Genomic DNA, 25,387 nt, shown 5'->3' on the forward strand with positions numbered 1-25,387 from the left:
CGGCGCCCTCTGGCGGCGGCACCCGGACTCATCGTGCACACGCGAGGCGACCTCCCCCGCCCCGTGGTGGAGCGCGGCCGAGGGGCTTGGGGGGCGGAGGGGCGGAGGGGGAGGGGCGCTTCGCTGCAGCCGGCGTGGCGGCCTTTCTTCTAAGCCCAGCGGGCCCCTCCCGGCCGCTCCGGCCGCAGGCGAAGCGGCTTCTGCCCCCGCCGCCCTCCCCGTGCAGCTTCCTCCAGGGAAGGGGGCGGCCGGGCCCCCGCGCGCCGCTCTCCCCGCCCGCTGTCCCCGGACGGCCCTGGCCAAGGAAGGCCGGCGAGAGAGGCTCCCCGCGCCCCCCGTCGGTTTGCCGGGCCCCCCTCCGCCCCTCCGCCCAACCAGCGCCCGCCCCCCGGCGCCGCCGCTCCGCCCCCTTCCTGCCCCGGCCGCCCATCTGCTGCGCTGCCGGCGGTGCGAGGGGCCCGGGAGCTGCGCCTGCCGCCCCCCGACGCCCTGCCTCCTCCCGGCCAGCGGCTCCATGGGCGCCCCCTGGCTCTGCCACGCGCCCTTCTGGGTAAGAGTCCCCGCGCAGGGCCAGCCGACTCCGGCCACGCGGCGGGCGAGGCGCGCTCTCCGCACCGGTATGCGCCGCCTCGAGGGAGCGAGCGAGCGGGCGGAAAGCGGGCCGGGCCGGCGGGAGTTGCGCTGCGCCGGCGTCTTGGTTGGCTCCGGGCGCGAAGGGCTGCCTCGGTCGGCCTGGGAACCTCCGCCCGCCCGCCCGCCCGCCCGGGCTGCCTGCAAAGGGCGCATCCTCCCGCCCGGGCAGCATCTGCCGCCGCCGCCGCCGCCGCCCCCGGTCTGGCAGAGCGCTCGGGCTCCAGAGCTCCGTTCGCCGCGCGGGAACTTGTCTCGGCGGGCGACTGCGGGGAGGCCGGCTGTCAGCTGGCGAGTTTGCGCGGCCCTCCCTCCCGCACGCAGAGGCGCTGGTATAACGGGCGGGCAGCCGAGGCCGCGGCAGGAGCCGGAAAAACCACTTTCGGGCCCCACTCGGGTTACAAGGGCTCTTCTGCCAGGGAGGGAAAGCGTTCCCCAGGGGCGCCTGGCCGGCTTGAGGCTGCCAAAGCGGGGCTGCTTCCTGGTGGGATTAGGCGGGGTGGGGGTGGCCGGTGGCCGAGCCTTTGCCAGGGCCGTCTCGGAAAACACAAAAGGTCTTGGCTGGCATCGCGTTGCAAATGGAGAAGGGCGGGGGGGGCCAAAGGCTGGGGCCGGATCTGAGACTCGCTCAGGAGCTTCCCACTGCCCAGTTGGACGGGTGGGCAGGCTCCGCCTGGTTCCCATGCTGGTGCAGAGGAAGAAGGGCGGTGGTGTGTCCCTGGACAGCCCCCCCCCCCGCTCGCCCCCCCCCCCCCGCTGAAGGAGTGGCTGAGATGCCCCGCCAGCCTTTCTCAGCCAGCCTTGGTGTCCTGGTCACACCTGGAAAGGGACCCAGGATGCCGCCTGGCACCCTGAGTCTGCGGCTGAAAGGTGATTTCTCTCTGCTGCTTCTTAGATGCCCCCACCCAGGACTGCTCCTCTTGTCCCTTGCCCCGGCACCCGTGGGGCTGGCACTTTCCTTGGCTTCCAACCACGTTGGCCTTTAAGCTGGCCAGGACTGTTAGCAACTGTTTGGTTTGCAGGCAGCCGTGCAATAAATATAAGTTAGGTGTCCAGTTGCTCGGTTTATGCCTTGCTACGTATTTCCCCCTCCAGCAAACCTGTTGCGTCTTGCCAGCCACTCTGCTGGTTCTCTCAATGCCCAGCTTCCCCACCCCCATCCGTTAGCCGTTGCTGTGGGCGTTGAACGTGGCACATCTAGCCAGGCCTTTGCAGCAGCCCAGAAAGCAGCTGGCATTCACCGTCCCGCATGTCTCGACCTGCAAGGATTCCCTCTGCTTGAAGCAGGAGAGCGGATGGTTGCCAGGGAATTGTGCTCGTTGCTTGTTTATGACAGGAGAGTTAACGGAAACAAAACGGTCCTTACTCCCAAACCAGCAACCACCTTCAAAAAGCCTCCTCGGGCCAGGCTTGGTCCAGGATGTGACCAGATGGCTTGAGGGATCACAGTTAAAAGCCTTTGGACTGAGGTTTTCTAATGGGAAACATTGCTTGGAAGCTTTCCTTGCCCAAGGGCTCAGTCGCTCTGTTTTCCTCTGATCCCAGATCCCCATCTAAGCTTAGTAGGGTCCTTCTTGGCCAAAGTGGCTTTCCTGGGCCCCAGCCAGGACAGCCAGGCTGCGGATGCCCACTTTCCACTAAAAAGCCATTTATCAGCTGTGGGACAGAACAGAATTCTCTTTCGTGGCCTGTTGAAGGTTGTATACAACAGGCTGAGTCGTTGTGGAAATTAGGGATCGTTATGTGGTGTTGATTTCTGGACAAAACACAGGTTTTCAAGTGTTTGGTTTGCTTAGCCTCACCCTAATGATTGAGCTCCCTGCCTTCTGACTCGCTTGGAAAAGTGGTGTCATTTTTTAAGTATTCAGGCGAATACTTTCATGCTTCTGAAATGTGCCAACAATTGTAAAATCTTGGCTTTGCAGTGTAAAAAATGAATAACAGCCACATTCTGAGTCTCAAATTCTGAGAAATTTTGGTGGGGCAGGCAGTTGGTTTGTTTTCATAGTGGCAGGTGAACTCCCAGTATTAAAAGTCCGCGGGAGAGAAATAGGATCTTGGTTGTCAAATAATCAGTGATCCAGGAATGTTGACTGTCCCCAACTTGTATGCATTTGTATTAAATGGCACAGAATTGCACATTGTCAATATGAGAAAAGGCTTCTCATTGCTCTGCTTCTGCTTTAAAGGTTTGGCCAGACGTCCCTGCCTATTTTTCACAGCTAAACTTGTTTTGTCTGCAAAATGCCAGACTTCAGTAAATCGTAGCTCTGGCGAGCCAGAGTTGAATTACAGCGGCACCAACTTTTGTTTACTGCATTTTAGGCCAAGCGGTTTCAGGCAAAGCAGCCGGTCTCTGGCCCTGGGTCGTTTGGGGCTTTAGTTCAAGCTGAGTTGGCCTGGATGGTCCGTGGCTCTGATGATTTGTAATATTTTTAGGGGTTGTCCATTTGTCCCTGGAGAGCTCTGCAATCAGCAGAATTTGTTTGGTTTGCTTGTCCTGTGGCTTTGGAACTCCCCCCCCACACACACCCAATTCAGTGGGAAAGGGACCTGCAGGAAGCGCTCAAAAGGGGGTGCCAGGCCCTGGCTTTGTCGCTAGGGGAGAAACTTGCTGTGCTGTGGGTTTGTTGTGGTCAGGTTGGGGCATGAAGGCTGCTGGAGTTCCCGTGGGCGCTTGTGAGCGGGTGGGCGGAGGGAGTGGCCCTGCTGCCTCCTGACTCATCTTTGCCTTAACTTCGAAGCAGGAGCCGGGCAGGGCAAGGAGCAGCTGGGTGCAAAATGCTTTGCTAAATTTGGCGGCTGGGAGGATAAGCAAGTCACCTCAGGTCATCTCTGAAAAGCCGGCCAGCATGACGCACTTTCTCCTTGTTGTGGTCGATTCCTCCGAGCTCCAAGAAAGGAGATTTTGCAAGCCACTTCTTCCCTTCACACTGCACAGAGCCGGGTCGGGCAGAGGTTCCTTGGCATTTCTCTTCTGCCCTTCTCTGGTTCGCCTATCTTTAAAACCCCTCTCCTTTCACTTAAGGACATTTTGGACACCGCTCCAACCAGCCTCAGTTTTGGGATGAAGAGTCACGCAGGGCCCCCAGGACGGCTCAGGGCTTTTCCCCAGAGAGTCTGGTTTCGGCCCCTTCCCCCTCGCTCGGCTTGGTTGCTGGGTGGTTCCGAATCAGACACGATGCGCAGAGCAGCCATGTTTTGGGCCTAGAAACGTTTGTGAACCTTTCTTATAGAAACCATGGAGGGGGGGGATGATGGGCCAGGGGAAAAGTTGGGGTGCGGGGGAGTGAGGCTTTCATACGGATCCCTTGACAGGCCTCCCACCTTCCCTTGGCCGATTCCTAAATTGGTGGGATGTTTTGCCATTAAAATAGCTTCCCTGTTGCCACCCTCCTTTCACAATTAAAAATAGCCGTTAATCTCTCTGCTGGGGTTCTGGAGAGGCCGCCAAGAGGAAGGGCTGAGCTAATCTTCTTACCGCATTTTTGGGATCGCTGCAAAGAAAAGGAAGAAAGAAGTGGGAGTGTTAAAAATGCAGGTGGTGCTTTTGAACGGAGGCAACGAAGAGGCATCCTCCCCCCTCCCTCCTGTGGAGCAGTGGGGGGCACCGCCTGGCCCTCTGAAAGAGGCGGCCCTGCAGGATATGCACCTGTAGAATCGCCCAGGCATTGGGTGAGCTGCAGTTCGCCAGTTCAGGGGGATTTCTTTGGAAGTGAAGCTAGGTGGGAGCTGAAGGGAGCGGGAGAGACCCTTGACTGACCCTCCAGGCAGGAGCCCCCCAGCAGGTTTGGGGCTCTCCTGGAACAAGGCAGAAACTCCTGCCACATGAGTTTCCCTTTGATGTTGGGGCCCAATTGATTTGCATTCCCAGCTGGTGGGGCAAGGGTGAAATGCTACGGGTTCGGGCCGGTTCGACAGAAGCAGTAGTAAATTTTTTTTAAAAAAAAAAGTTCCAACCATCAGCTGAGTGACACGCGATCGTCGGAACTTTTTTAAAAAAAAATTTAAGCATTTTTTTACTACCAGTTCCGGAGAAACAAAGCGCTCGGCTGCTCCCTCTTTTCACTCACCCCGAGCTTCCTGCTGCAGATTTTCACACCTTGCTTCACGTGCCTGAGATCATCACCCTTGTCTTCTTCTTCCTTCTCCTCTCCGTCTTCCAAATGGAAAAACGCCAGGAGCAAGTGCAAAAAGAAGCACACGCTTGCTCCTGGCATTTTTCCATTTGTAGAAAGCTTTCGTACCTGTGAAGGCAAGTCTGGCTTCCTGCGCTACTCACTAAAACCTCACCGGTACCTCTGTGTGCACAGGTTGTGTGTATCTGTGTCTTTGCTCCTGGTCTTTTGCAGCAGCCCGTGCCCGACGTCCTGTCCCCTGTCGGCTGAACCGGAGTTGGGGAATTCATCCCTTCTGGCCTTGCCCAGGCCGGGCTAGCCATAGCCACTCCCAAATCGTGCTCCTTGGGCGGTGGGTCCGCTTAGGGGAGCCGCCTTGGGGGTCATGCGGTGTGATGGCCGATTTCCGCTGCTCTTAAAGGCCCCGGAGCAGATCCGGGCGCTGCCATTCTGAGCCTGTGTCTGTGTATGTGTCTTTGCTCCTGGTCTTTCGCAGCAGCCCATTCCCGACATCCTGTCCCCGACCACTCATCTTAAAGGCACCTCACCTCGCCCTGGCAGGTTTTTTTAAAAAAAGTTCTGATGCTTGCCCGTCAGCTGATCATCGGAACTTTTTTTAAAAAATTTTTTTACTCCTGGTTTGGGCTGGTTCGCCTGAACCGGTAGCATTTCACCCCTGCCTCACCTCCCTTCCCTGCCTGATGTCTGCTTTTCCCCAGGACTGGAATCTGACGTGGTACACGGAACACCCGGACTTCACACCGTGCTTCCAGAACACAGTCCTTGCCTGGACCCCCTGCCTTTACCTCTGGGTGGGCTTCCCCATCTACTTCGCCTACCTCCGCCACCATGACCGGGGCTACATCCAAATGTCTCACCTCAACAAAGCCAAAACGGTGAGCTGGAAAGCCAGACCGCCCCCCAGCCCTGTGGCTTGGCCCCCTGGCCTCTCTTGGGAGCCCTAGTGCTGGGGGGGAGGAGATTGCTGGAAACCTGCAGAGAAGGGCCTCTCCTGTGAGTGTGTTGCACTGGGGAATTGGGGGACGGATTGGTTTGAATGCAGGTTTTTCCTTTCTGAGTCTTTAGGACACTCTAAAACTTCTGTTGGCCTCTTGGGCCCTTGCTTGGGGAGGAGCGATTTGCACAGGTAAAGAGCCCGTCCTCTCTTGTCTTGCAGGCCTTGGGCCTCTTCCTGTGGCTCGTCTGCTGGACGGACCTTTTCTACTCTTTCTGGGAAAGAAATCACCACATTGTGCGAGCTCCAGTTTTTTTAATTAGCCCTACCATTTTGGGCATAACAATGGTGAGTGAGAGTAACTTGGATTATTGGGCTTTGTGCATTTTGATCCATCAGACTTTCTCCCTTTCAGCCGTTAGCGTGGCTGACGGCGGCTGTGCTGCCCACCCTGGGAAGCAAATCTCGGATCACGCCTGCTCCAGTTCGAGGGCGGAGTGAGCAGCTGTGATCCCGGAGAGCTCTGGCTCTGCGAGCCTCCGTAGGCAGTAACAGTCTATTCTTTTGACTTCCGTATCTGTAGCTCCTTGCCACGTTTTTGATCCAGTACGAGAGGATCAAAGGAGCCCAGTCCTCGGGAGTGTTGCTCCTTTTCTGGCTGATTGCATTCCTGTGTGCGGTCATCATGTTCAGATCCAAAACGATGCGTGCTTTGTGCCCGGTGAGTGCCAACTTCTGGTGGGCAGAATCCTTGGCGAGCTGGAGGGGCAGCTGAACAAGTGAGGCTGGGGTTAATGGCAGGTTGAACGCTCAGGGGTCTTGTGGCTTTAGAGGCCATAAATTGACCCCTTGGGGTTTCATTTGAGACTAACCCTTTGAGCTGACCCGTCCTCTGGGAAGAAGGACCCCTCTGCCCACCCCCGTGGCCAGTGGTTGTGGCCACAGCTGGTGGGGGGATCCTTCCTTGGTGATCACTCGGAGACTTTCCTGTGGGCTTTTCAAAACGAAACGCTCAGTGAGATGAAGCAAACACAATTTGCATCTCCCCTCGATTAATTTAGTACCCAGGCAGGTTCAACCAGAGTTTCCTCTTCGACAACGCTGAACTCTTATTGGGGAAAAAGGCACTAATATTCCCAGGGCAATTCCACAAACTTCACTGTGGCATTCTTATTTTCCTTCCCAGGATGCGGAAATAGATGCCTTCCGCTACACCACTTTCTACATCTACTTCGCTTTGGTGCTAATTCAGTTTATTCTGTCCTGTTTCCCAGAACATCCACCTTTATTTTCCGAAAACATTCATGGCCCGGTAAGTGTTATCCCGGCAATTGGCTGAATGAGTCATATTTGGGTATTTAAGTAATGTGTTTGCTTAATGAAACTCTTTTTAATCTTCTGCTCAATTGCATGTGAACAACTTTGAACTGTTTGCAACCGCTTGTCCAACCTCTGTGGCTTGAATTTCCAGTCTGCACCACAATTGTTGGCTGTGATTTGGGTTAGAGGTTTGTTTTTCAAAAGGTGGTTCTGTTCCTTTCCATTGGTGCAAACGATCAAAGTCTTGTATGGGGACGAAGGAGGTTCCCAAATCAGAGAGAGGATTTTGGGGAAGAGTCGGGAATTTTAAGCTTGTTTGGTGACTTCTCTGTGCCAAAGTGATCTCTTCCTCCCATTAGGAGTATTTTGGGAGGGCGAATGCCTCTTGAGCAATGCTTCAGAAAGGCAGGAGGGTCTGACCAGTCTCCTTGCATAACCTCTCGGATTGTGGCCTGAACCCCTAATTCTGCTCCCAGTTGCGGGCTCTTTTTAGAGTGTGATGCCGCTGGTGGCCACTCTGGCCTCAGTGAGTTCATGAGCTCCAGCCGCACCTGCAAAACCAGAAGGGAGGTGGATAACAGGCTGAAGGTGGATCTTGCCGAGATCATACCATAACAATAAACAAATTACGGGCAGGATTTGTCCCCAGGGCCACACAAGGCACGTTCCCGTCTCCCTTGTATACAGTCAACTTGGGATCGCCAACTTTCTGCTTCATGAAGAGAACCAGTTACGTCTTTTGATCCTATTGAAGGGTCTGAACTCTAAAACTGGCTCTGCTCTAAAAGGGCTCTGGGAGAGAGCGGCCGTCGGCTGAGCTGGCGATGTGGACACAGCTGCCCTGCTTTCCCCACCCCCCCACCCCGCTGTCTGAAGGCCATTAGAAGCTAGTGATACTCAATAACCAGCTTAATCCCTTCTCTCCTCCCCCCCCCCAAGAATCCCTGCCCAGAGTCCGGGGCTTCCTTCCTGTCCAAGATCACGTTTTGGTGGATCTCAGGGTAAGAAAACAGATATTTCTATAGACTTGAACTTCTTGATTCTCCAGTCAAGCCTTACAGCTGAGAGGGGACTCTCCCTGCTCATAGGTCATGATGGCTGGAAATTCTGGGGGTTGTAGTCCCACTTACCTGAAGGGCACCTGGCTGAGCTGACTAGCCCTTTGGAGGCCAAAGCTTCTGTGGACCTGTGGGACGTTTTGCGGGGCCACAGTGCAGTTCCTCTGAAAGGGGCTTGGAGCAGAGCAGCCCTTCTGTGTAACTCTGAGGCCGAAACTTCCTCTTCCCCTCAGGCTGATGATTCACGGGTACCGGCAGCCGCTGGAAGCCAAAGATTTGTGGTCTCTGAACAAGGAAGACACGTCGGAGCAGGTGGTGCCCGGCTTGGCTGCCCACTGGGCCCGGGAGTACGCCCGGGCCAGGAAGTGCGTGTTGCTCCCAGAGGCCGTTAGCGCTTGGCTCTGCTTTGGAAATGCGGGGGCTTCAGGAGGGCCCCTTTTGTGCGACACTAGTCAACAAAAGCCTTTTGTTTGTTACCTTGCTCTTTAGTGCCATTCCTTTCACGGAGAAGGCAAAGGTGGGGGGTGGGAGTGGCTCCTGCCCCTGCCTGTCATTTGGTTTGGGGCCCTTAAATTAAGTCGGTGGTGATCGACAGCCCCCAGGGTCTCCCAGTGCTAACTGGGGGGCAAGGAGGTGCCTTGTCCTCCCACAGCACAAACACCTTGTGGCTGCTTTCCCTGGCTGATGCTTTCGGGGTGCCTTGGTTGAGCTGCAACTCCCATCCTGGCTGGTGGTTCTGGCCAGAAGTGGGGGGGGGCTGATCCCAAAAGGGGGGAAGCCCCACAATCCACCCTGATAACCGGTTTGGGTGACCTGAGCAGTGTTTGGGTAGTGATCCCAAAGAGCCTCCATGCCGACCCCCTTCTGCCTCCACAGGCTTCTGAGCCCCATGTGCTACGTGCCCAAGAAGCCGGCCAAAGGGAGCGGCTCCAGCTCGGAGGTGGCAGAGGAGGCCGAGGCCCTGATCCTCGGACCACCCACCAGGAGCAGGGAGCCCTCGCTCTCCCGGGTGCTCTACAAGACCTTCGGCCCCTATTTCCTGATGAGCTTCCTCTTCAAGGCCTTCCACGACCTGATGATGTTCTCAGGACCTGAGCTCTTGAAGTGAGTGCTGGACTCCCTCCCTGCCCTTCACCTTCGGTGGCTTGACTGCCTCATTGCTCCCTTGCCGGGGCTCCTCCTGGGTGGCAAACTCATACCAGGACTTCAGGAGGCTGAGCCCAGCATTCCAGCTGTCGAATCCCCCTCTCCGCCCCCAGTGTTACAAACTTCCCTGCCTTTGATGTCATGAATTGCAAGCTGTTTTCTCTTGTGCTTCCTTTGCTGCTTTGAACCTCACCGGTGTGTTTGCTTTTGTCCTAAGAGCGTCCCAGCACCCTGTGTTCTCCCGGCCTCGGGGGAGGGGGGGGAAGGATGTTTGGGCTGGCCGGCCCCAAAACTCGGCCTGTGGTTCCTTCCTGTAACATCTCCACCTTCTCCTTCCTAGGTTGCTCATTAACTTTGTCAACGACAAGAGCGCCCCCAGCTGGCAGGGCTTCCTCTACACCGGCCTCCTCTTCTTCATGGCCGGCCTGCAGACGCTGGTCCTGCACCAGTACTTCCACATCTGCTTTGTGACGGGGATGAGGCTCAAGACGGCTGTCATCGGGGCCATCTACCGAAAGGTGCGGGGACGGTGGTGGCCGCCTGCTGGGGGTGGGGCCACCTCCGTCCTTGGCTGGACAAGGGGACTGGGAGCTGCCGCCTGGGACGGCCCCTCCTTGACACAATGGTCACCCCAGAAGTAAGGGGGCCGCTGCATGTCTGCCGAGGCAGGAAGATTGGAGGGAAGAAAGGCAGGAAGGGAGAGCCCTGCACGGCAGGAGGCTCCTTGGGACAAAGAGGCATTTTCCTCCCTGCTTTATTAGCAAAGTCTTTGCCAAGACTGGCTTTGGAAGGAGCTTTTCCTGACACAGGCCGGGGGTGGCATTGCCCGAATCGCTGGGAGCAGAGCTGGCAATTCATTAACTGCAAAAGCGTCTGATGACCTTCTGTGAAAGGCTCTGTGGGCAGAAAGGCCTCGGGCTCTTTCTCCGCTGCTCGGGATGGGCTCGACTGGCACCTCGCTGGGTTGCGGCTTCCCCAAAGAGAGACCCGGCTTGTGATCCTGGCTCTCTCGTGCCGTCTCCCCACCGCCTCTAGGCTGGCCCGGAGATGAGGAAACCCCACAATATCCAAGCCATAAATCATGGTTAATGTTAACTGTGTTGAAAATGTAGTCAAACTTAATTAGGATGAAATGTCACTTACTTGCCCCAATCACCTCCTCCCCTTCCCCCCCCAAAAACAGAAGGGCAGGGGAATTTGGTGTAGCTGTCGCAGGGATTATAAACCCCAGGCTGCCTTCCTGAGGCTTCTTTTGGCTAATGGGGCCTCCAGCTCTAAGTCCACGTGAGGCTTCCGAGTTCTCCGTTTGTGTTGCGAGCTCATTCTTGTCGTGGGGGCTCCCTTGATGCTTAACCCCCCCCCCCCCCGGTCTGCTGTCTCTTCTGCCAAGGCCCTGGTCATCACCAATTCGGCACGGAAGACGTCCACGGTGGGGGAGATCGTCAACCTGATGTCAGTGGATGCCCAGCGCTTCATGGACCTGGCGACCTACATCAACATGGTGTGGTCGGCCCCCTTCCAAGTGATGCTGGCACTCTACTTGCTGTGGCAGGTACCAAGAGCCCCGGGGCCCTTGGGGAAGGGGCTCCCCTCACACCCCGCAAGGCCTCTCCGGATCGTGAGAACCGATGTGCCTCCAATGGTTTCCTCAGAATCTAGGCCCCTCCGTCCTGGCTGGTGTGGCGGTCATGCTGCTCCTGGTGCCCGTGAATGCGGTGATAGCGATGAAGACCAAGACCTACCAGGTGGGAGGCTCTGCCGTGACGGTCAAGTGGACTCGGCCACGGTGGGCTGGAGGGGCCGGGGTCTCTCCCAGGTGGCGTTGCCTGCTTCCCCAAAGGGTTTGATCTGTCCAGGTGACCGATCCTCAACCTCGGCACCTTTAAGATGGCTGGACTTCAGCTCCCAGAATTCCCTGGCCAGCAGTTGAAGTCCACTCACGTTAAAGTTGCTGAAGCTGAGGAACTGGCTGGCTTAGATCGCTCGGCTTCCCCTTTTAAATACAAGAACAATTAAATCACTAAACGCCAGTGAAGCGCTGCCATCCCCCAACTGAGCTGTTTGGAGGGGCTGGGAATCGGCTCCCAGAATCCGAGTTAACTGCGTGGAGGTTATGGGAATCGGAGTCCAGGATGGCTCCTCGGGGGTCCAGCCCAGAGCTGCCCAGCTGCAGTCAGTCCAGGATTTGGGCCACTGTGAGGCGTGTCCTGACGGGCTTCCGTGGCCGGTTCCAGGTGGCTCACATGAAGAGCAAGGACAGCCGCATCAAGCTGATGAACGAGATCCTCAACGGGATCCGAGTGCTGAAGCTCTACGCCTGGGAGCTGGCCTTCAAGCGGAAAGTGCTGGAGATCCGGCAGGAGGAGCTGAAGGTCCTCAAGAAATCAGCCTACCTGGCGGCCGTTGGCACCTTCACCTGGGTCTGCGCCCCGTTCCTGGTGAGCCCTTCCAGGGTTCTCTAGGGGCTTCCCAGGCTCCGTGAGCTTGGGGGTAGCGTGTGCCTCCTGCTGCACAACCTGGTCAGGTGCGTCTCCCTCTAGGCGTGACTCCGCCCGGCCTGCTTGTTCCCAGGTTGCTTTGTCCACCTTCGCCGTTTATGTGTCCATTTCGGAAAACAACATCCTGGATGCCCAGAAGGCGTTTGTGTCCCTGGCATTGTTCAACATCCTCCGGTTCCCCCTCAACATCCTTCCGATGGTGGTCAGCAGCATCGTGCAAGTGAGAGTCTTCTGGCCGGGGGTCAGCTGGGGTGGGAGCGAGCAGGACTCGAGACTCAGCAGAGGCCGGGGGGGCTTCCTGGGGGGGGGGACAAGCGTCAACCAGCAGGACAGGCTGAGTCCTCCTCGCCTGGAGGCCTTCAAGGAGAGATGGTCTCTAGCCCTGCACTAGGCAATCTCTACAGTCCCTCCCAACTTTGCCATTCCGGGGTGAGCAGCCCACAGCCCCCACCCTTGTTGGCCCCAGAATTTCGGGGCAGAGTGCTCAGGATAGGCCTGTCTATTGGGGTCCAGGCCAGCGTGTCCCTGAAGCGTCTCCGGGTCTTCCTGTCCCATGAAGAGCTGGATCCCGACAATGTCGTCCGAGGAAACCTCAGGAATGGTGAGCTGAGCACTGTCAGCCAAGGGGGCAGTTGGTGTCGAGAGCAGCTGCCAGATTCTCCCCCCCCCCCATTTAAATTCAGCATGGCTCATTGGAATCTTCCAACATCTGCACCGTCACCAGAATTCCCAGTTTGTGATGCTCAGCTAGGTTGGCACTGTGGGGTCTGGAGGTGGCAGGTGGGCGGGGGAGTCCAGAAAGGCATCCCTTGGAGAGGGCCAGGGGGTCCCCATCCCTGGCAGCTGCTGCCCTTGGCCGCCTCCATCCTGCTCAAGGGCACCTTTCCTTTTGCCACTGGCTAGCGGGCAGCAACAGTGTCAGCGTGAAGAGTGCCTCCTTCAGCTGGTCACGGACAGAGCCCCCCGTGTTGAACAGGTAAGACCCTGGATGGCATCCCTTGCCCCCCGGTTGCTTGAACTTTTGGCTCTCCAGCTGGGCCCCCAGAGATGGTCCTTGGCCTCTCACAGGCCCTGGAGGCCTCCCCCATTTTGCTCCAGTGATTTTCTGGGGGTCCAGGCTGAATTGGCGATTCCTTTTCTTCCAGCATCAACTTGGCCATCCAGGACTCTTCCCTGGTGGCTGTGGTGGGCCAGGTCGGGTGCGGCAAATCCTCCCTCCTGTCAGCTCTTCTAGGAGAAATGGAGAAGCAGGAGGGGCACGTCTCTCTCAGGGTGCGTGGGACAGGCGGGCAGAAGAGCTTGGGGGGGCTTATCTGATGATCCGGCAGAGGGAGGGGCATCTCTGAGGCGTGGCCCACCAGCAGCACCTCAGGCCCTGACTGGAGCGGCTCCTTTCTTTGGGTTGGCAAATAGAGGAGGGTCTCATTTCCCTGGGGGCCACCTATGATGTCCTTCAGCCAAAGGGAATTCTGGGGAAGGGGCAGGCAAGCAGAATTCTCTTGCAGGGGCTTCCTGGGGGGCTGCAGCCGCCCTCCCCCGGTGGAAGTTGTGGGATCTCAGGGCAGCAACGGTGGGCTGCCTGGAAGGGAAATTCAAGGGGGGGTCTCCTCTCGGCAGGGCTCCGTGGCTTTTGTCCCTCAACAAGCCTGGATCCAGAACGCAACCTTGATGGAGAACATTCTCTTTGGGCGGGAGCTGAACGGGAAGCACTACCAGCAGGTGGTCGAGGCCTGCGCGTTGCTGCCGGACCTGGAGCTTTTCCCTTCGGGAGACCAGACGGAGATTGGAGAGAAGGTGCTTGAGGCCACACCAAAGCTTAAAATCTCTGTGTGGTGCCATTTCCCTTTCACGTCCTCTTCTGTGGAGCCCCCGGGCAGCGCCTGGGCTCTCCGTGGCGCTCTGGCTCCTGCCCGGCCCTGAGGGCGCTACTCTCTCTTCCGCAGGGGGTGAACCTGTCAGGCGGCCAGAAGCAGAGGGTCAGCCTGGCCCGGGCCGTCTATGCCGACACTGACATTTACCTGCTGGATGACCCCTTGTCGGCCGTGGATGCCCACGTCGGGAAGCACATTTTCGACAAAGTCATTGGGCCAAAGGGCCTCCTGAAAAACAAAGTAGGTGTATGGGAAAGCCTCTGGGAACTCAAAGGGTGGGGTTTCTTTTTTCATCCCCGATCTTCTCGCTGTCTCTTTTATATTGAGCTGCATTGGTTGCCTTCAGTGGGCACCGCAAACCCGTCCGTCCCCCAACCTCCCTGGTTTGGCCTCTTCCTTCCTGCCCCAGACTCGGATTCTGGTGACGCACGGGGTCAGCTACCTGCCGCTGATGGACACCATCATAGTGCTGTCCGAAGGGAAAATATCGGAGATGGGGTCGTACCAAGAGCTGCTGAAGCAAGACCGGGCCTTCGCGGAGTTCCTGCGCACGTACGCCGGGGCGGATCACAACGTGGCTGGCGAAGGCAAGGAGCGGGCACTGGCGGATGTAGATATAGCCACTGTCCCACTACTGTATGGGTGCTCTTGTTTCCCTGCCCCGTTACCACCCACTTGGGTTGCTGAGATTGGAAAGAGCCCTGGGCAAATGTTGCTGTTGATGCCATCTGGGTGGGAAAATCCCTTGGATGGCTGATAGCTGGAGGTTCCATCCTGTCTGTGTCTTGGCTGCTCCCTGTGGCTGCTCGGGTGTTTACTGCCTGTCCTTTTCCTGCGATTATTGAGGGGGTATTAGAAGAAGGCTTGGTTTATCTAATTGGCTGGTTGCTGTGCAGTGTTGTGTGTGAATGGGTGCCCTAAGGGGCCGAACCCTGGAGGGGTTTCCAGCTTATGGTTGTTAGAAATTGAGTTGAAAAAAATCTGTCTTGTTCTTAAATAGGTGTTTTCAGACTTGGCAACTTTTAAGTGTCTGCTGGGGAATTCTGGGAGTTGAAGTCTTGAAGTTGCCAAGACTGGTCTGACCGGCTCATCGGACATCAGTGGTGTGGCTGGTTTTGAGGCTTCTCTTCCTCCACTGGTCCCAAAACTAATTTGGGTTGCTTCTCATTCTTGGGCAGGATTGGAAATGCCTGGTTCAGGGCCAGTCAAGGGTTGGAGCTGCTTCCTCGAACCCTTTGTGTATCTTGGTTTAGAAACAGTCCAGGCTTCTGCAGAGCCTTCGGGACGCGGCTGTTCTTGCCCAGGCCGCTGCTCTGCTGGACAAACAGCTTCTGGGCTTGCCAGCTGGCGCTGGGGAAACAAGGCCGGTTCATCTTGTACCCTGAAAACAGAGTTGCTTAATTGGGTGTTTATAAAGCTAATAAAAATCCCGCTTTCCTTGATTGTGGGAAGAGAGCCGTGGAAATCGCTTGTTTAACTCTTGCCCGTATCAGCCCAATTGAATTGTACTTTGCAGACTCTGCTCTCCTTAAACAAGCCAGCATAGCCTAAGAAGGGCTTAAACCACCTTCACCTCTTCTGTGTTCGTTCTCCTCCTCTTTCTTTGGCTTTATAAAAAGCGTTTTGAACAGAGGAGGGTGGAGAGAAGTTACTGAAACGCTCAAGAGCAAGAGCCAGAGCACTTAGACGTGTATACCGCTGGACAGTGCTTCCCAGCCCTCTCTGAGCGGTTTACAGAGTCAGCCTCTTGCCCCCAACAATCTGGCTCCTCATTTGACCCACCTCGGAAGGACGGAAGGCAGAGTCAACCTGGTGAGATTTCAACTGCCAAACTGCTGGCAATTGGCAGTCTGCAGAAGCAGCCTGCAGCAATAAAAGCTCGATAATTTCCCCCCAAATTTCTGATGGCTTGCATTCTTTGCTAGGAAAAAAAATAATTGTCCAAATTCTCACCAAATTCTCGTTCAGTGAGTGGATTGAAATGAATAGCTTCAGTTCTTAAATATTTGCAGAGAGGCAGACCTCCTTGAGGATAGTCCTGGATAGTAGCGGATTTAATTGGGAATCTCTCCTTTGCTTTGGCCGTTACGTTTCATGCACCAACCCTCTAACTGCCCTCTTTTTAATCCCTGCAGAGACCCCTGGTCTGCTCACAAAGGAAGAGAAGCTGCTGGAGAACGGGGTCCTCGCCAGTGAAAACTCGGTCCAAGTGAGGAGGTGGGCAAGGCGAGCAGCCCCTGGGGGGCACGTCCGGGTGCTTTGCTCCCAGAGACTTTGAGTTTCACCTAAACTAGGAAAAATCCCGCCCCCCCACATTTGCTGCTCCCTTCCTTCCCTGGCATCAGCAGGTGCCTTAGCCCCACCTCGAGCCCTTCGGTTGCTGGCCGAGGGGATGCACGGGGAAGGAGAGGGGTCTTTTCTGTCCTGGAGGCAGACTCTGCTTCAGCACAGGGAGGAAATTCCTGATCACTGAATCTTCAGCCCGATTTTTCCTGCCTTCTCTGCTCGCGGTGATGCAGGGAAGTCCTTCAGTGGGCAAGGGCTGCTTCTCAGCGGCTTCTGCTCTTGTGGAGGGCGGAGCGCTCAGCCCCTGCCAGGTGTCCCCTGTCATGATCCCAGGCCTTTGCAACGAGACCCTTGGTTCGGAGCCAAAGTGATGCCCGCACAGTGGGGGGTCTTTGGAGGCTGGGGGAGTGGGACGCCTGCGGGAGCCGGTCTGCTCTGAGCATGGGCAGAGGGCTTTGGGCTGGGCGAGAGCACTGCATGAAGCAGCCCAGCCGCCCGGGTTCAAGTGTGGCATGTGGGCCTTGCAGGCAGCTGAGCCACTCCTCGACCTACAGCAGCGACACGGAGAAGTCCTTGGTGCAGAACAGCCTGGCCCAGGCTCAGAAGGCGCCGGATGGGAAGAACGCCTGGAAATTAACCGAAGCGGACACTGCCCAGACGGGGAAAGTGAGAGCCCAGCCACTGCCCACCGGGGGTTCCACAGTTTAGCCCAGTAAAACCGGCTCCCCTGACTGGCAGCCAAGGGCTTCGGAGTTGGGGGCTGACCATAGTAACCCCTGCCTCCAAAAGAGGAGCCGTTGCCCAGAGCAGCAGCAGCCTTGAAAAGACCCTCAGGGGGGATGATGAGGGCTGGCCCTAGGGAAGGGGGAAGGGGCCGTAGGGGGGGCTCAGGGAACTGGCTTCCACTGCCAGACTCTGAGGGAAGTGTGAGAAGGGAAGTCGAGGCACTTTGGCAGAGAGGATCTCTTCCAAGACTCAGTGAATGTGCCCGAGAGCGATCCAGTGGCCCTCTTGGCATCCCTGGCCGGCCTTCAAAGGGCCGACAGTCCCTTTATTTGGGGATTAGGTTCAGGGATTAAGTGTATTCCTTTATTCAGGGATAAAGTGTTTTATTAGTATTTATGTCAACAATAACCTGGCGCAGTTCTCTCTTTTAAAAAAAAAAAATTGGCCAGCTGCTGATCACAAACGCTTCACAGTTGAACAAGGTCACTCAGTGTAAACAGCAAATAGCTGGGGGTTGAATTGGCTGTTTTCTTTCTGGAAAAGGCTTCCAGCTGGCCCAGGCTCCTGGCTGCAATTCGGACAGCTGGCCCCAGCCCAGGTTCCTGTGTCAAGTTCAGGGCCTTCATTGCTGCCCGCCAAGGTCGTGTCTGTTTGCCTTTTCCCACTGGGAGGCTGAACTGGACAGTAGCAACCGCTCATGGCTGACCTCGCTCTGCCCGCCTGGGCTCCATCTTCCTCGGCCCCAGCTCAAGCCCCCCCGTCACACACACACACACACACACACACGGGCAGGGACATTGGCACTTGGGTGCAGAGACGGCTGATGGAAAGGGCGCCGCTGCCTTTGTCCTCTGATCAGCCATTGCCGAGTGCCTGCCGAGGGTCGCCTCCCAGGTTGAGACGAGGTTTTTGGGGGACCCAGAAGGAGAGACGGTGTGAGCTGTGACCATCTCTTGCCCTGGCCGTCCAGGAGGGAGCCGGGACAGGCAGAGAATGAGAGAGGGAATTGGGGGGGGGGGAGTTGGAACCAGATCCAGGAGCCCCCCAAGCCTTCTGTGACCAGAGAAGAAGTGGGGGGCACTTGTTGAGGCAGCAGATTCCTGGGCTTGGGGGGCCAGAAGGGTCCTGGTGGAGTGGTGGGCCCTCCCTCTGATGGCCGCCTTGTGCGTCACAGGTGAAGACGACCGTCTACTGGGAGTACATGAGAGCCATCGGGCTGGGCATCTCCTTCCTGAGCATCTTCCTCTTCCTCTGCAACCACGTGGCCTCCCTGGCCTCTAACTACTGGCTCAGCCTGTGGACAGACGACCCCGTCCTCAACGGGACGCAGCAGCACACCAACATGCGCCTGGGGGTGTATGGTGCCCTGGGAATCTCTCAAGGTCTGCCCCTCCCCCCTTGTGGCCCTGGGGGTTCAGCTTCCTTCTGGCCTGCAGCTCACCTAGGGACATCCCGGGGTCCCTGCTGGAGGAGGGAGGGCTCCCCTCTTCAAGGGTCTGAATCCTGTATTTTGTGGGCACAGAACTCACAGAGCATCCAGATCTGTGCCATCTTTTGAAAGAGAAGGTCTTTTGGGGAGCAGGATGGGATGGAAGGGAGGCTGTTATGTGCTAGGCGCTGGCCTCGTCTTCTCCCTTCTCCGCCCTGGGCTCTTCACAATCTGCCCAGCGAGTAATGTCTGGGTGTCCTGATCCTGGTCGCGGGGCGGCGGGGCGGCAACCTCACAGCTGACACAGGGTTGGGTGCCCAAAGCTGGTATCTCAGCCAGCTTCAGGCGGCCTTTTGCCCTGAATGGGATATTTCTATAGTTGGGAAGCAGATCGGAGGCATATCGGCTGGCACTCCTAAAGGCATCCTCTGCAGGAGATTTCATTGGGACGGGTGACAATGGGCAGCCTTTGGAATCTTCCAGAATGTTCTTGGGCTCCCAGTGACCCAGATCTCATTGGGCTGAGTTGGCCTTCTTGGGCGGCTCCAGTCAGGTCCATGTTTTGGCCTCTTCTTTCCTGCAGGCGTGGCAGTGTTTGGCTACTCCATGGCAGTTTCTGTAGGGGGGATTTTCGCTTCCCGCCGCCTCCACCTCAACCTGCTGCACAACGTCCTGCGGTGCCCGGTGAGCTTCTTCGAGCAGACGCCCAGCGGGAACCTGGTCAACCGCTTCTCCAAGGAGATGGACATCATCGACTCCACCCTGCCACAGGTCATCAAGATGTTCATGGGCTCACTCTTCAATGTTCTGGGCGCCTGTGTCATCATCCTGCTGGCCACACCGATTGCGGCCGTGGTCATCCCCCCCCTGGGACTCATCTACTTCTTCGTGCAGGTAGGGGCCACTCATGGCCCTCCCTGGGGCTTCCCTCCTGGTCCCGGGGCCCCTCTGATTGCCGCCCCTTCTCATGCCTCCCCAGCGCTTCTACGTTGCCACCTCGCGCCAGCTGAAGCGTCTGGAGTCGGTCAGCCGCTCCCCGGTCTACTCGCACTTCAATGAGACCCTCCTGGGCGTCAGCGTCATCCGTGCCTTCGGAGAGCAGAAACGGTTCATCAGGCAGAGTGACCTGAAAGTGGACGAAAACCAGAAGGCCTACTACCCCAGTATCGTGGCCAACCGGTAACCCTGTTGGGGGAGGAAATAGGAAGCCCTCAAGTGCTGGGAAAGGGTGCTCTCTGCCGGCCTTTAACCCTGCTCTCCCTGGCCTGTGCAGGTGGCTGGCCGTCCGGCTGGAGTCAGTGGGCAACTGCATCGTCCTTTTTGCAGCCCTGTTTGCCGTCATTGCTCGCCACAGCCTGAGTGCGGGGCTGGTGGGCCTGTCCATCTCCTACTCGCTGCAGGTAGGACGGCTTCAGGATGGCCCAGCTGGTTTCAGCCTCTTCATGAGCCGAACCTTCTCAGATGGGAGAATGCATCCTGCTGTGGGAGGGATTCTAGTAAAATGGGATTTTAGAAGTATAATCGCATTGATATAATTGCATAGCCTCTCGCCTGAGAGACGGGGGCTCCTCCTAGGATTGGCTGGCCAGGTTCTTCTGGCCCCTGAGAACCGCTCCTGCCATCGTCTGGTCTGGAGGTCTGCCCTGAGCCAGGAGTCCTTCCCTGCAACCTCTCGGGGGGGCTGCGTTCACCTTAAATCCCAGCCCTAAATTGTCCACGATCCCTGCTGGCGGCTGTCTCAGAGATGTCTTCCAAAGGTGCTGCCTGCTTCTGTCCTTCGGGGGATCAGATTCCTCTGGAGTTCTGGGGTTGACCAGGGGTGCCCTTGCTTTGCAGATCACCACTTACTTAAACTGGCTGGTCCGAATGTCCTCCGAGATGGAGACCAACATTGTAGCTGTGGAAAGAGTCAAGGAATACTCAGAGAAGGAGAAAGAGGCCAGTCTCTGCTCACAGCCGGCATTGTCTTCTTTGGGCACAAAAGCCTGAAGCGGCATCCCTGGGACCCGCCTGGTTCTCCCAGGAGAAGCTTTGGGGCGGGGGGGGGGGAGGATGCAGCCTCAGGGAGCTGCTCAAATGCTGGTCAGCCAGCACTGACAGGGACCTCTCGTAGAATCTCATAGATTCTGTGGGGTCCACAAGTAAGGAAGACCTGCACCCTTTCCTGTTCTCACTTCCTGGCAGATAGTTCTTTGAGATAGACTGATCCTAAACAAGAAGGTTCTATTTGGCTAATGCTTAGGAACCCCCTGCAATTGGCTGAATCCTCTCTTTAAAAGTCTCAAAAGCGAACCCCCAGGCTCCCCGTGGCTTTGTCACTCAGCATGAGCTCCAGTCCTGTCCATCCAAGGGCAAAGGGGCCACAGTGGCCGCATCTGGTCTCCCACCGCTCAACTTGCAGAGCAGCGGCACCCTCTGGTGGCCAAGAGAAGTAGCATCGTTCGCCTTGGCCGTTTGCTGGGAATCACCTGTTATGGCGTTTGCACTCTCCAGAAAAATATCCTGTGGGTGGTGAGAGACCGAGTGCTGAGCAGGGGGATTGGGCCCAAGGGATGAGCCGGTGGGTGGTTTTGGGAAGGCTCCCGGACCACGGAATAGCTGGGGCGCATGGGAGCCTGATTTCCATCTCTCACAGGCCGAGTGGACCTCTGAGCGAACGGCTGCCCCTCCCGGCTGGCCTCAGGAAGGGCGAGTGGAGTTCCGGGGCTACAGCCTTCGCTACCGGAGCGACATGGACCCTGTGCTGTGGGACATCTCCATCGTGGTACACGGTGGGGAGAAAGTGAGTTCCAGGCAGCGCTGGAGGTTGGAAGCAGCCGCGTCTCTGCAGGATGGAGGGTGGGAGAGGAGAGGCTTCCTGGCACTGGGAGGGAGGGGGCAGCAGGGAAGCTGGTGAAGGCAGGAGCTCCTTCTGTGCTCATCTGAATCACTGGGGAGCAGTGCAGATACCGTGTGCCCAGAAGGGATCCTGCGTGGCAAGACCTCTTCAAGGTCCATAAGGAGAATCGTCTCTGCCTGCAGAGGTTGGGATGGTTTCCTGAATGTCCGTCCGGTGCTGCCCACACATCCTCCGATCCCTCAAAATGTGTTTAACTCCTCTTGGGAAGGGCTGGGCCAAGAGGGAAGGCTGGGCCCTTTGCAGCTGCTTCTGCCGTTCTGTCTCTGCTCTTCGCCCTCTGCAGGTGGGCATCGTCGGAAGGACCGGGGCCGGGAAGTCCTCTCTGATGCTCGGCTTGTTTCGGATCAAAGAGGCAGCAGAAGGAGAGATCCTCATTGACGGGGTTAACATTGCCAAAATCGGGCTCCATGACCTTCGCTTCAAGATCACCATCATCCCCCAGGTTGGTAGGGGCTGCCTTGGGGCCTGACCTTCTCTGCAAGGTCTCTCCCCCCCCGCCTCTCCCCAAAACTGGAGTCCCATTTAATGGAATCACTTGGGAGTGAATGCATGCAAGCAAAGCCTGGATTTGAGCCCGTGGAAAATGCAAAGGCCAGTTGGTGCGTTTGCAGCTTCAGAGCCCTTGGAAGATTTTAATCTTCCCACCCAGGAGGCCCTTTTAGAAAGGGGGAGAAACAGCTGTGAAGCTTTGAGGGAGCGATGAGCCCATGGAACCCTTTTGGTGGGTTCTGTCCTGGATGGGTGGTTCTCTGTTCTCCTTTCTCTTTCCTACCTAGGATCCCATCCTGTTTTCTGGCTCCTTGCGTATGAATCTGGACCCCTTTGACCAGTACTCTGATGACGACGTCTGGATGTCATTGGAGCTTGCTCACCTAAAAGCCTTCGTCTCCTCCCTTCCTGATAAGCTCCTCCATGAGTGTTCAGAGGGTGGAGAAAACCTCAGGTATAGAGGGCAACCGGACTTCAAAAGCCCCAGAGTTTTTGCCACACACAAGGGTGCGTGCATGTTAGGCACGTGTTTAAGAGCATGATGCTGAGCTCCGCCAAGCTTGTTTGCCTCTAAACTCTGGCTCTGCCAGCCCTTTGTTAAACTGGCACTGCTGAGAAAGCATCTGCTCGCTTTGCAGGAGTTCCACAGTTTTGGAGCAGTTTTGACTGGTCTCTGGCTGTGTGCCCAGCTCTCCATCTAGGACTGATTCAGACTCAGGTGTGATTCTGGCTGCCTGGGAACCTAGGAAGAAGCAGATGTGAGCTCAGCCTTGCCTTAACACAGCACCAGGAGAAAAACCGTGCCTGGTGTTTACTTGGCTGGCTGTCTTTCCTGAGGGGAGGGGCGGTGCGCCCTCCTCCTCCTGGTTAGTCATCAGCTCAAGGACAGCCTGGCTCAGAATCCTTGGAGATGGTTGTGTTCTCCTAATCGTGTTGTTATGGAGGATCACACACGAAACTGATATAAGATCATCTTTATACATTGTACCAATTTAATACTTCCAGTGGGATAACAGAGGATGCATTTCTTTTTTCTTAATATATTTCATTCTCTTTCTTCTTTGATGTTCTTTCTTCCTCTGGATCTTTTTCTGTTTTTTTTCTGGTCCTGTTCTTAACTTTCTTTAATTGCAAAGAGGGGGGACAGAGAGAAGTGGAGCGGCCCATTTCTGGCTGCAGCCTTTTTGCAAAAGGAGGATGCAATGGATGTCTTAAGTATTCAAGGAAATTGGTTTCTGGCATGGGCTGTAATCTGGGGCAGTTTTTGCTAGCTGCCTGGAAAATGCCAGCCTGAGCTGTGCCTTGCGACTGAAATGATCAGAGTCCAGGCAAACATCTCCACCCTTTTAGGAGCAGCTGTAAAAAGTCAGTTTTGAGATAAACAGAAGCCAGGCTCTGCACGCACACACACACACACACACACACACACACACACACACACACACACACATCGGCCTGTGTCTGGGAAACAGGCACAAGGACACACACAGCCTCTCTTTACAAAATTCCTGTTTCATTTAAAAGGACGAAGCACCCAGCATGTTGCTCCTTTGGCATCTAACGCTTCCCTTTCTGCCTTCAAGTGTGGGTCAGCGGCAGCTGGTGTGCCTCGCTCGAGCCCTGCTGCGGAAATCCAAAATCCTAGTTTTGGACGAAGCCACCGCTGCGGTAGACCTCGAGACGGACAGCCTCATCCAGTCGACGATCCGGACTCAGTTTGAGGGTTGCACGGTCCTGACCATCGCGCATCGCTTGAACACCATCATGGACTACACACGGTAAGGCTCTGGGATTATTGGCCGCTGGCAGGAGTTGGCACGGGGCGGCCCTTGTGCAGGGAAAGGAAGATGGTGATGGACGGGGCTGTTGTCCGTTTAGGGTGATCGTCCTGGAGAAAGGCAGAATCGTGGAGTGTGGGGCTCCTGCTGACCTCATTGAGAGCAGAGGTGTCTTCTGCAACATGGCCAAAGATGCCGGCTTGGTTTGACCAGGTGAAGCCGGCCTTCCCACACACACACACGCCCAGGGAAAAGCACAGGCAGGTTGGCAGCATCTGCCAGGACCCGTTTTGCACAAAGAGCCGGCACCTGGACAGTAGAACAGCTGCTCCCTCTTCCTCCTCGCTCTAGAGGAGAAGCACAGCAGCTTGGGGCGCAGAAGGGGCTCCCCTGACTTGAAGGACCATCTTGCTGGAATTACCGTCTGCACCAAAAAATCTATATTTTATCTTATTCTGGTGATGGGAGAAAGGATCCAGAGAAGCGGCTGCAGGAGATTCAGAAAGAGCCCTTTTGGTTTTCTAACAGCTTCCTTCAAGAGTTGCAGAAGGTCAGAGGCTGTTAAGATGCAGAAGAGGAAAACTGCTCTTTCCCCCATAGGGAGGTTCAGCCCCAGCCGCCTTCGCAGCTCTCCTGGCGCTGCCTTGTCACATTTTAAGTGAAGGAGAGCCCTCTGCCAGCTTGAGAATTTAGAAACATCCGTTTGAATAATGTGGACCTTTTTTTAAGGGAAAACACCCTAGACATCTCTTTTCATAGAAGATAATTATTTAATTTTTGTAAATAAATTTCTCCAAAGTTGAGCAGACTGAAATTTTCTTTGATGCTTTTGTAGTAAATTGTTTTTAGTTGGAGAACGGCCCTTTCTAATCCTTCTCAAGCTGCCTTGGGGGGTGTCTCTTGGGGGGGGGCACATTTCCACCAGTCTGTTTACATGTAAAGTTGTGCACCAAAACTGGAAAGTGCTTTAAAGGCTCAGCAACCACAACCCTCCAGGCCTGTGAAGCCAGGAAGCCCTTCCTCTGTAAAGTCACCCATTCACTTCAAGCCGAGAGGGGAGAGGTTTGTGTTGTGAATTGTGAATTGGATCACAACATAACACTTGTTGCATGGAGGTTGCAGCCTCATCTTGGCAGCGCCCCTTTCGATGGCCGAATAAAGGCAAGCGGAGGGGGAGGGGATCTCTTTTCCCTGGCACCAATGCCCACTGAAGAAGCCCGGTGGCCAGCACAGCTGCCCTTGCTGTCCCCTGCGGAAGGCCAAGTGCATCAGAGGCCACTTTGGCTGGCCCTGAGTGAGGGTGGCAGGTTGCCAGGATGAGCCACCTGTTCCCCAATGCAGGTGAGCCCAGCCCTGGTTTTCTGCAGGCCCCCTGATCTAGGATTTTATTTATTTATTTACATTTCTATACCGCCCTTCTCCCGAAGGACTCAGGGCGGTGTACAGCCATATTAAAACAAACCCATCACAAAAATTAAAAACAGTTAAAATAATTAAAGCAATTTGGCCGTTTTTTAAAACCCTTAACTAAAACCCCTTTAAAACCAATTTAAAACCCATTAACATTAATTTATTCGGTCAGGCAGGCTTGATTGAACAATAGAGTCTTCAGAGCACGACGGAAGGCGTGGAGGTCGGGGATCCTCCTTATATCCGGGGGCAGCTCATTCCATAGGGCAGGAGCCCCCACAGAGAAGGCTCTCCCCTGGGGGTTGCCAGCCGACATTGCTTGGCCGACGGCACCCTGAGGAGGCCCTCTCTGTGAGAGCGTATCGGACAGTGGGAGGCATTTGGTGGTAGAAGGCGGTCCTGTAGGTATCCCGGTCCTAAGACATGGAGCGCTTTGAAGATGGTGACGAGCACCTTGAAACGCACCCGGAAGACCACTGGGAGCCAGTGCAGCTCGCGCAGGAGAGGTGTTACCCGGAAGCGATGAGTTGCTCCCATAACCACTCCCGTGGCCACATTCTGGACTGGTTGGAGCCTCCGGGTGCTCCTCAAGGGGAGCCCCATGTAGAGAGCGTTACAGTAGTCCAAACGGGAAGTGACAAGGGCATGAGTGACCGTGCGTAAGGCGTCCCGATCCAGAAAGGGACACAACTGGGAAATCAGGCGAACCTGATAGAAGGCCCCCCTGGCCACGGCCGTCATGATCATCTAAAGACAGCCGCGTATCCAGGAGGA

General features: G+C 56.2%; 1 protein-coding gene across 1 annotated transcript; it reads left to right on the forward strand.

Moving 5' to 3' along the window:
- Positions 1-10: 10 nt before the first annotated feature.
- LOC117679484 (multidrug resistance-associated protein 1-like) lies at positions 11-24,006 on the forward strand. Its single transcript, XM_034441449.3, has 31 exons — positions 11-550; positions 5,468-5,644; positions 5,926-6,051; positions 6,287-6,424; positions 6,890-7,015; positions 7,963-8,024; positions 8,315-8,446; positions 8,958-9,185; positions 9,568-9,745; positions 10,618-10,779; positions 10,880-10,972; positions 11,462-11,665; positions 11,799-11,945; positions 12,239-12,326; positions 12,629-12,701; positions 12,871-12,997; positions 13,343-13,519; positions 13,669-13,836; positions 14,006-14,183; positions 15,732-15,813; positions 16,410-16,548; positions 17,783-17,990; positions 18,621-18,931; positions 19,017-19,216; positions 19,311-19,437; positions 19,874-19,975; positions 20,673-20,819; positions 21,220-21,378; positions 21,713-21,879; positions 23,009-23,203; positions 23,304-24,006. Exons 1-31 carry the CDS (start codon positions 515-517, stop codon positions 23,410-23,412), a joined length of 4,566 nt encoding a protein of 1,521 aa, XP_034297340.2. The 5' UTR covers positions 11-514; the 3' UTR covers positions 23,413-24,006.
- The last annotated feature ends 1,381 nt before the right edge of the window (positions 24,007-25,387 follow it).

Source organism: Pantherophis guttatus, chromosome 14 (genome assembly GCF_059756535.1).
Source record: "Pantherophis guttatus breed Tessera chromosome 14, ASM5975653v1, whole genome shotgun sequence".
In the NCBI taxonomy this organism is placed as follows: domain Eukaryota; kingdom Metazoa; phylum Chordata; class Lepidosauria; order Squamata; family Colubridae; genus Pantherophis; species Pantherophis guttatus.

What these genes read in the sequence shown, in the direction of transcription:
- LOC117679484 (XM_034441449.3), top strand. Translation starts at nt 515, where the DNA reads ATGGGCGCCCCCTGGCTCTGCCACGCGCCCTTCTGG. An exon ending in TCTGCCACGCGCCCTTCTGG is followed by an intron (nt 551 to 5,467) that starts GTAAGAGTCCCC and finishes GCTTTTCCCCAG; the next exon opens with GACTGGAATCTGACGTGGTA. An exon ending in ACCTCAACAAAGCCAAAACG is followed by an intron (nt 5,645 to 5,925) that starts GTGAGCTGGAAA and finishes CTTGTCTTGCAG; the next exon opens with GCCTTGGGCCTCTTCCTGTG.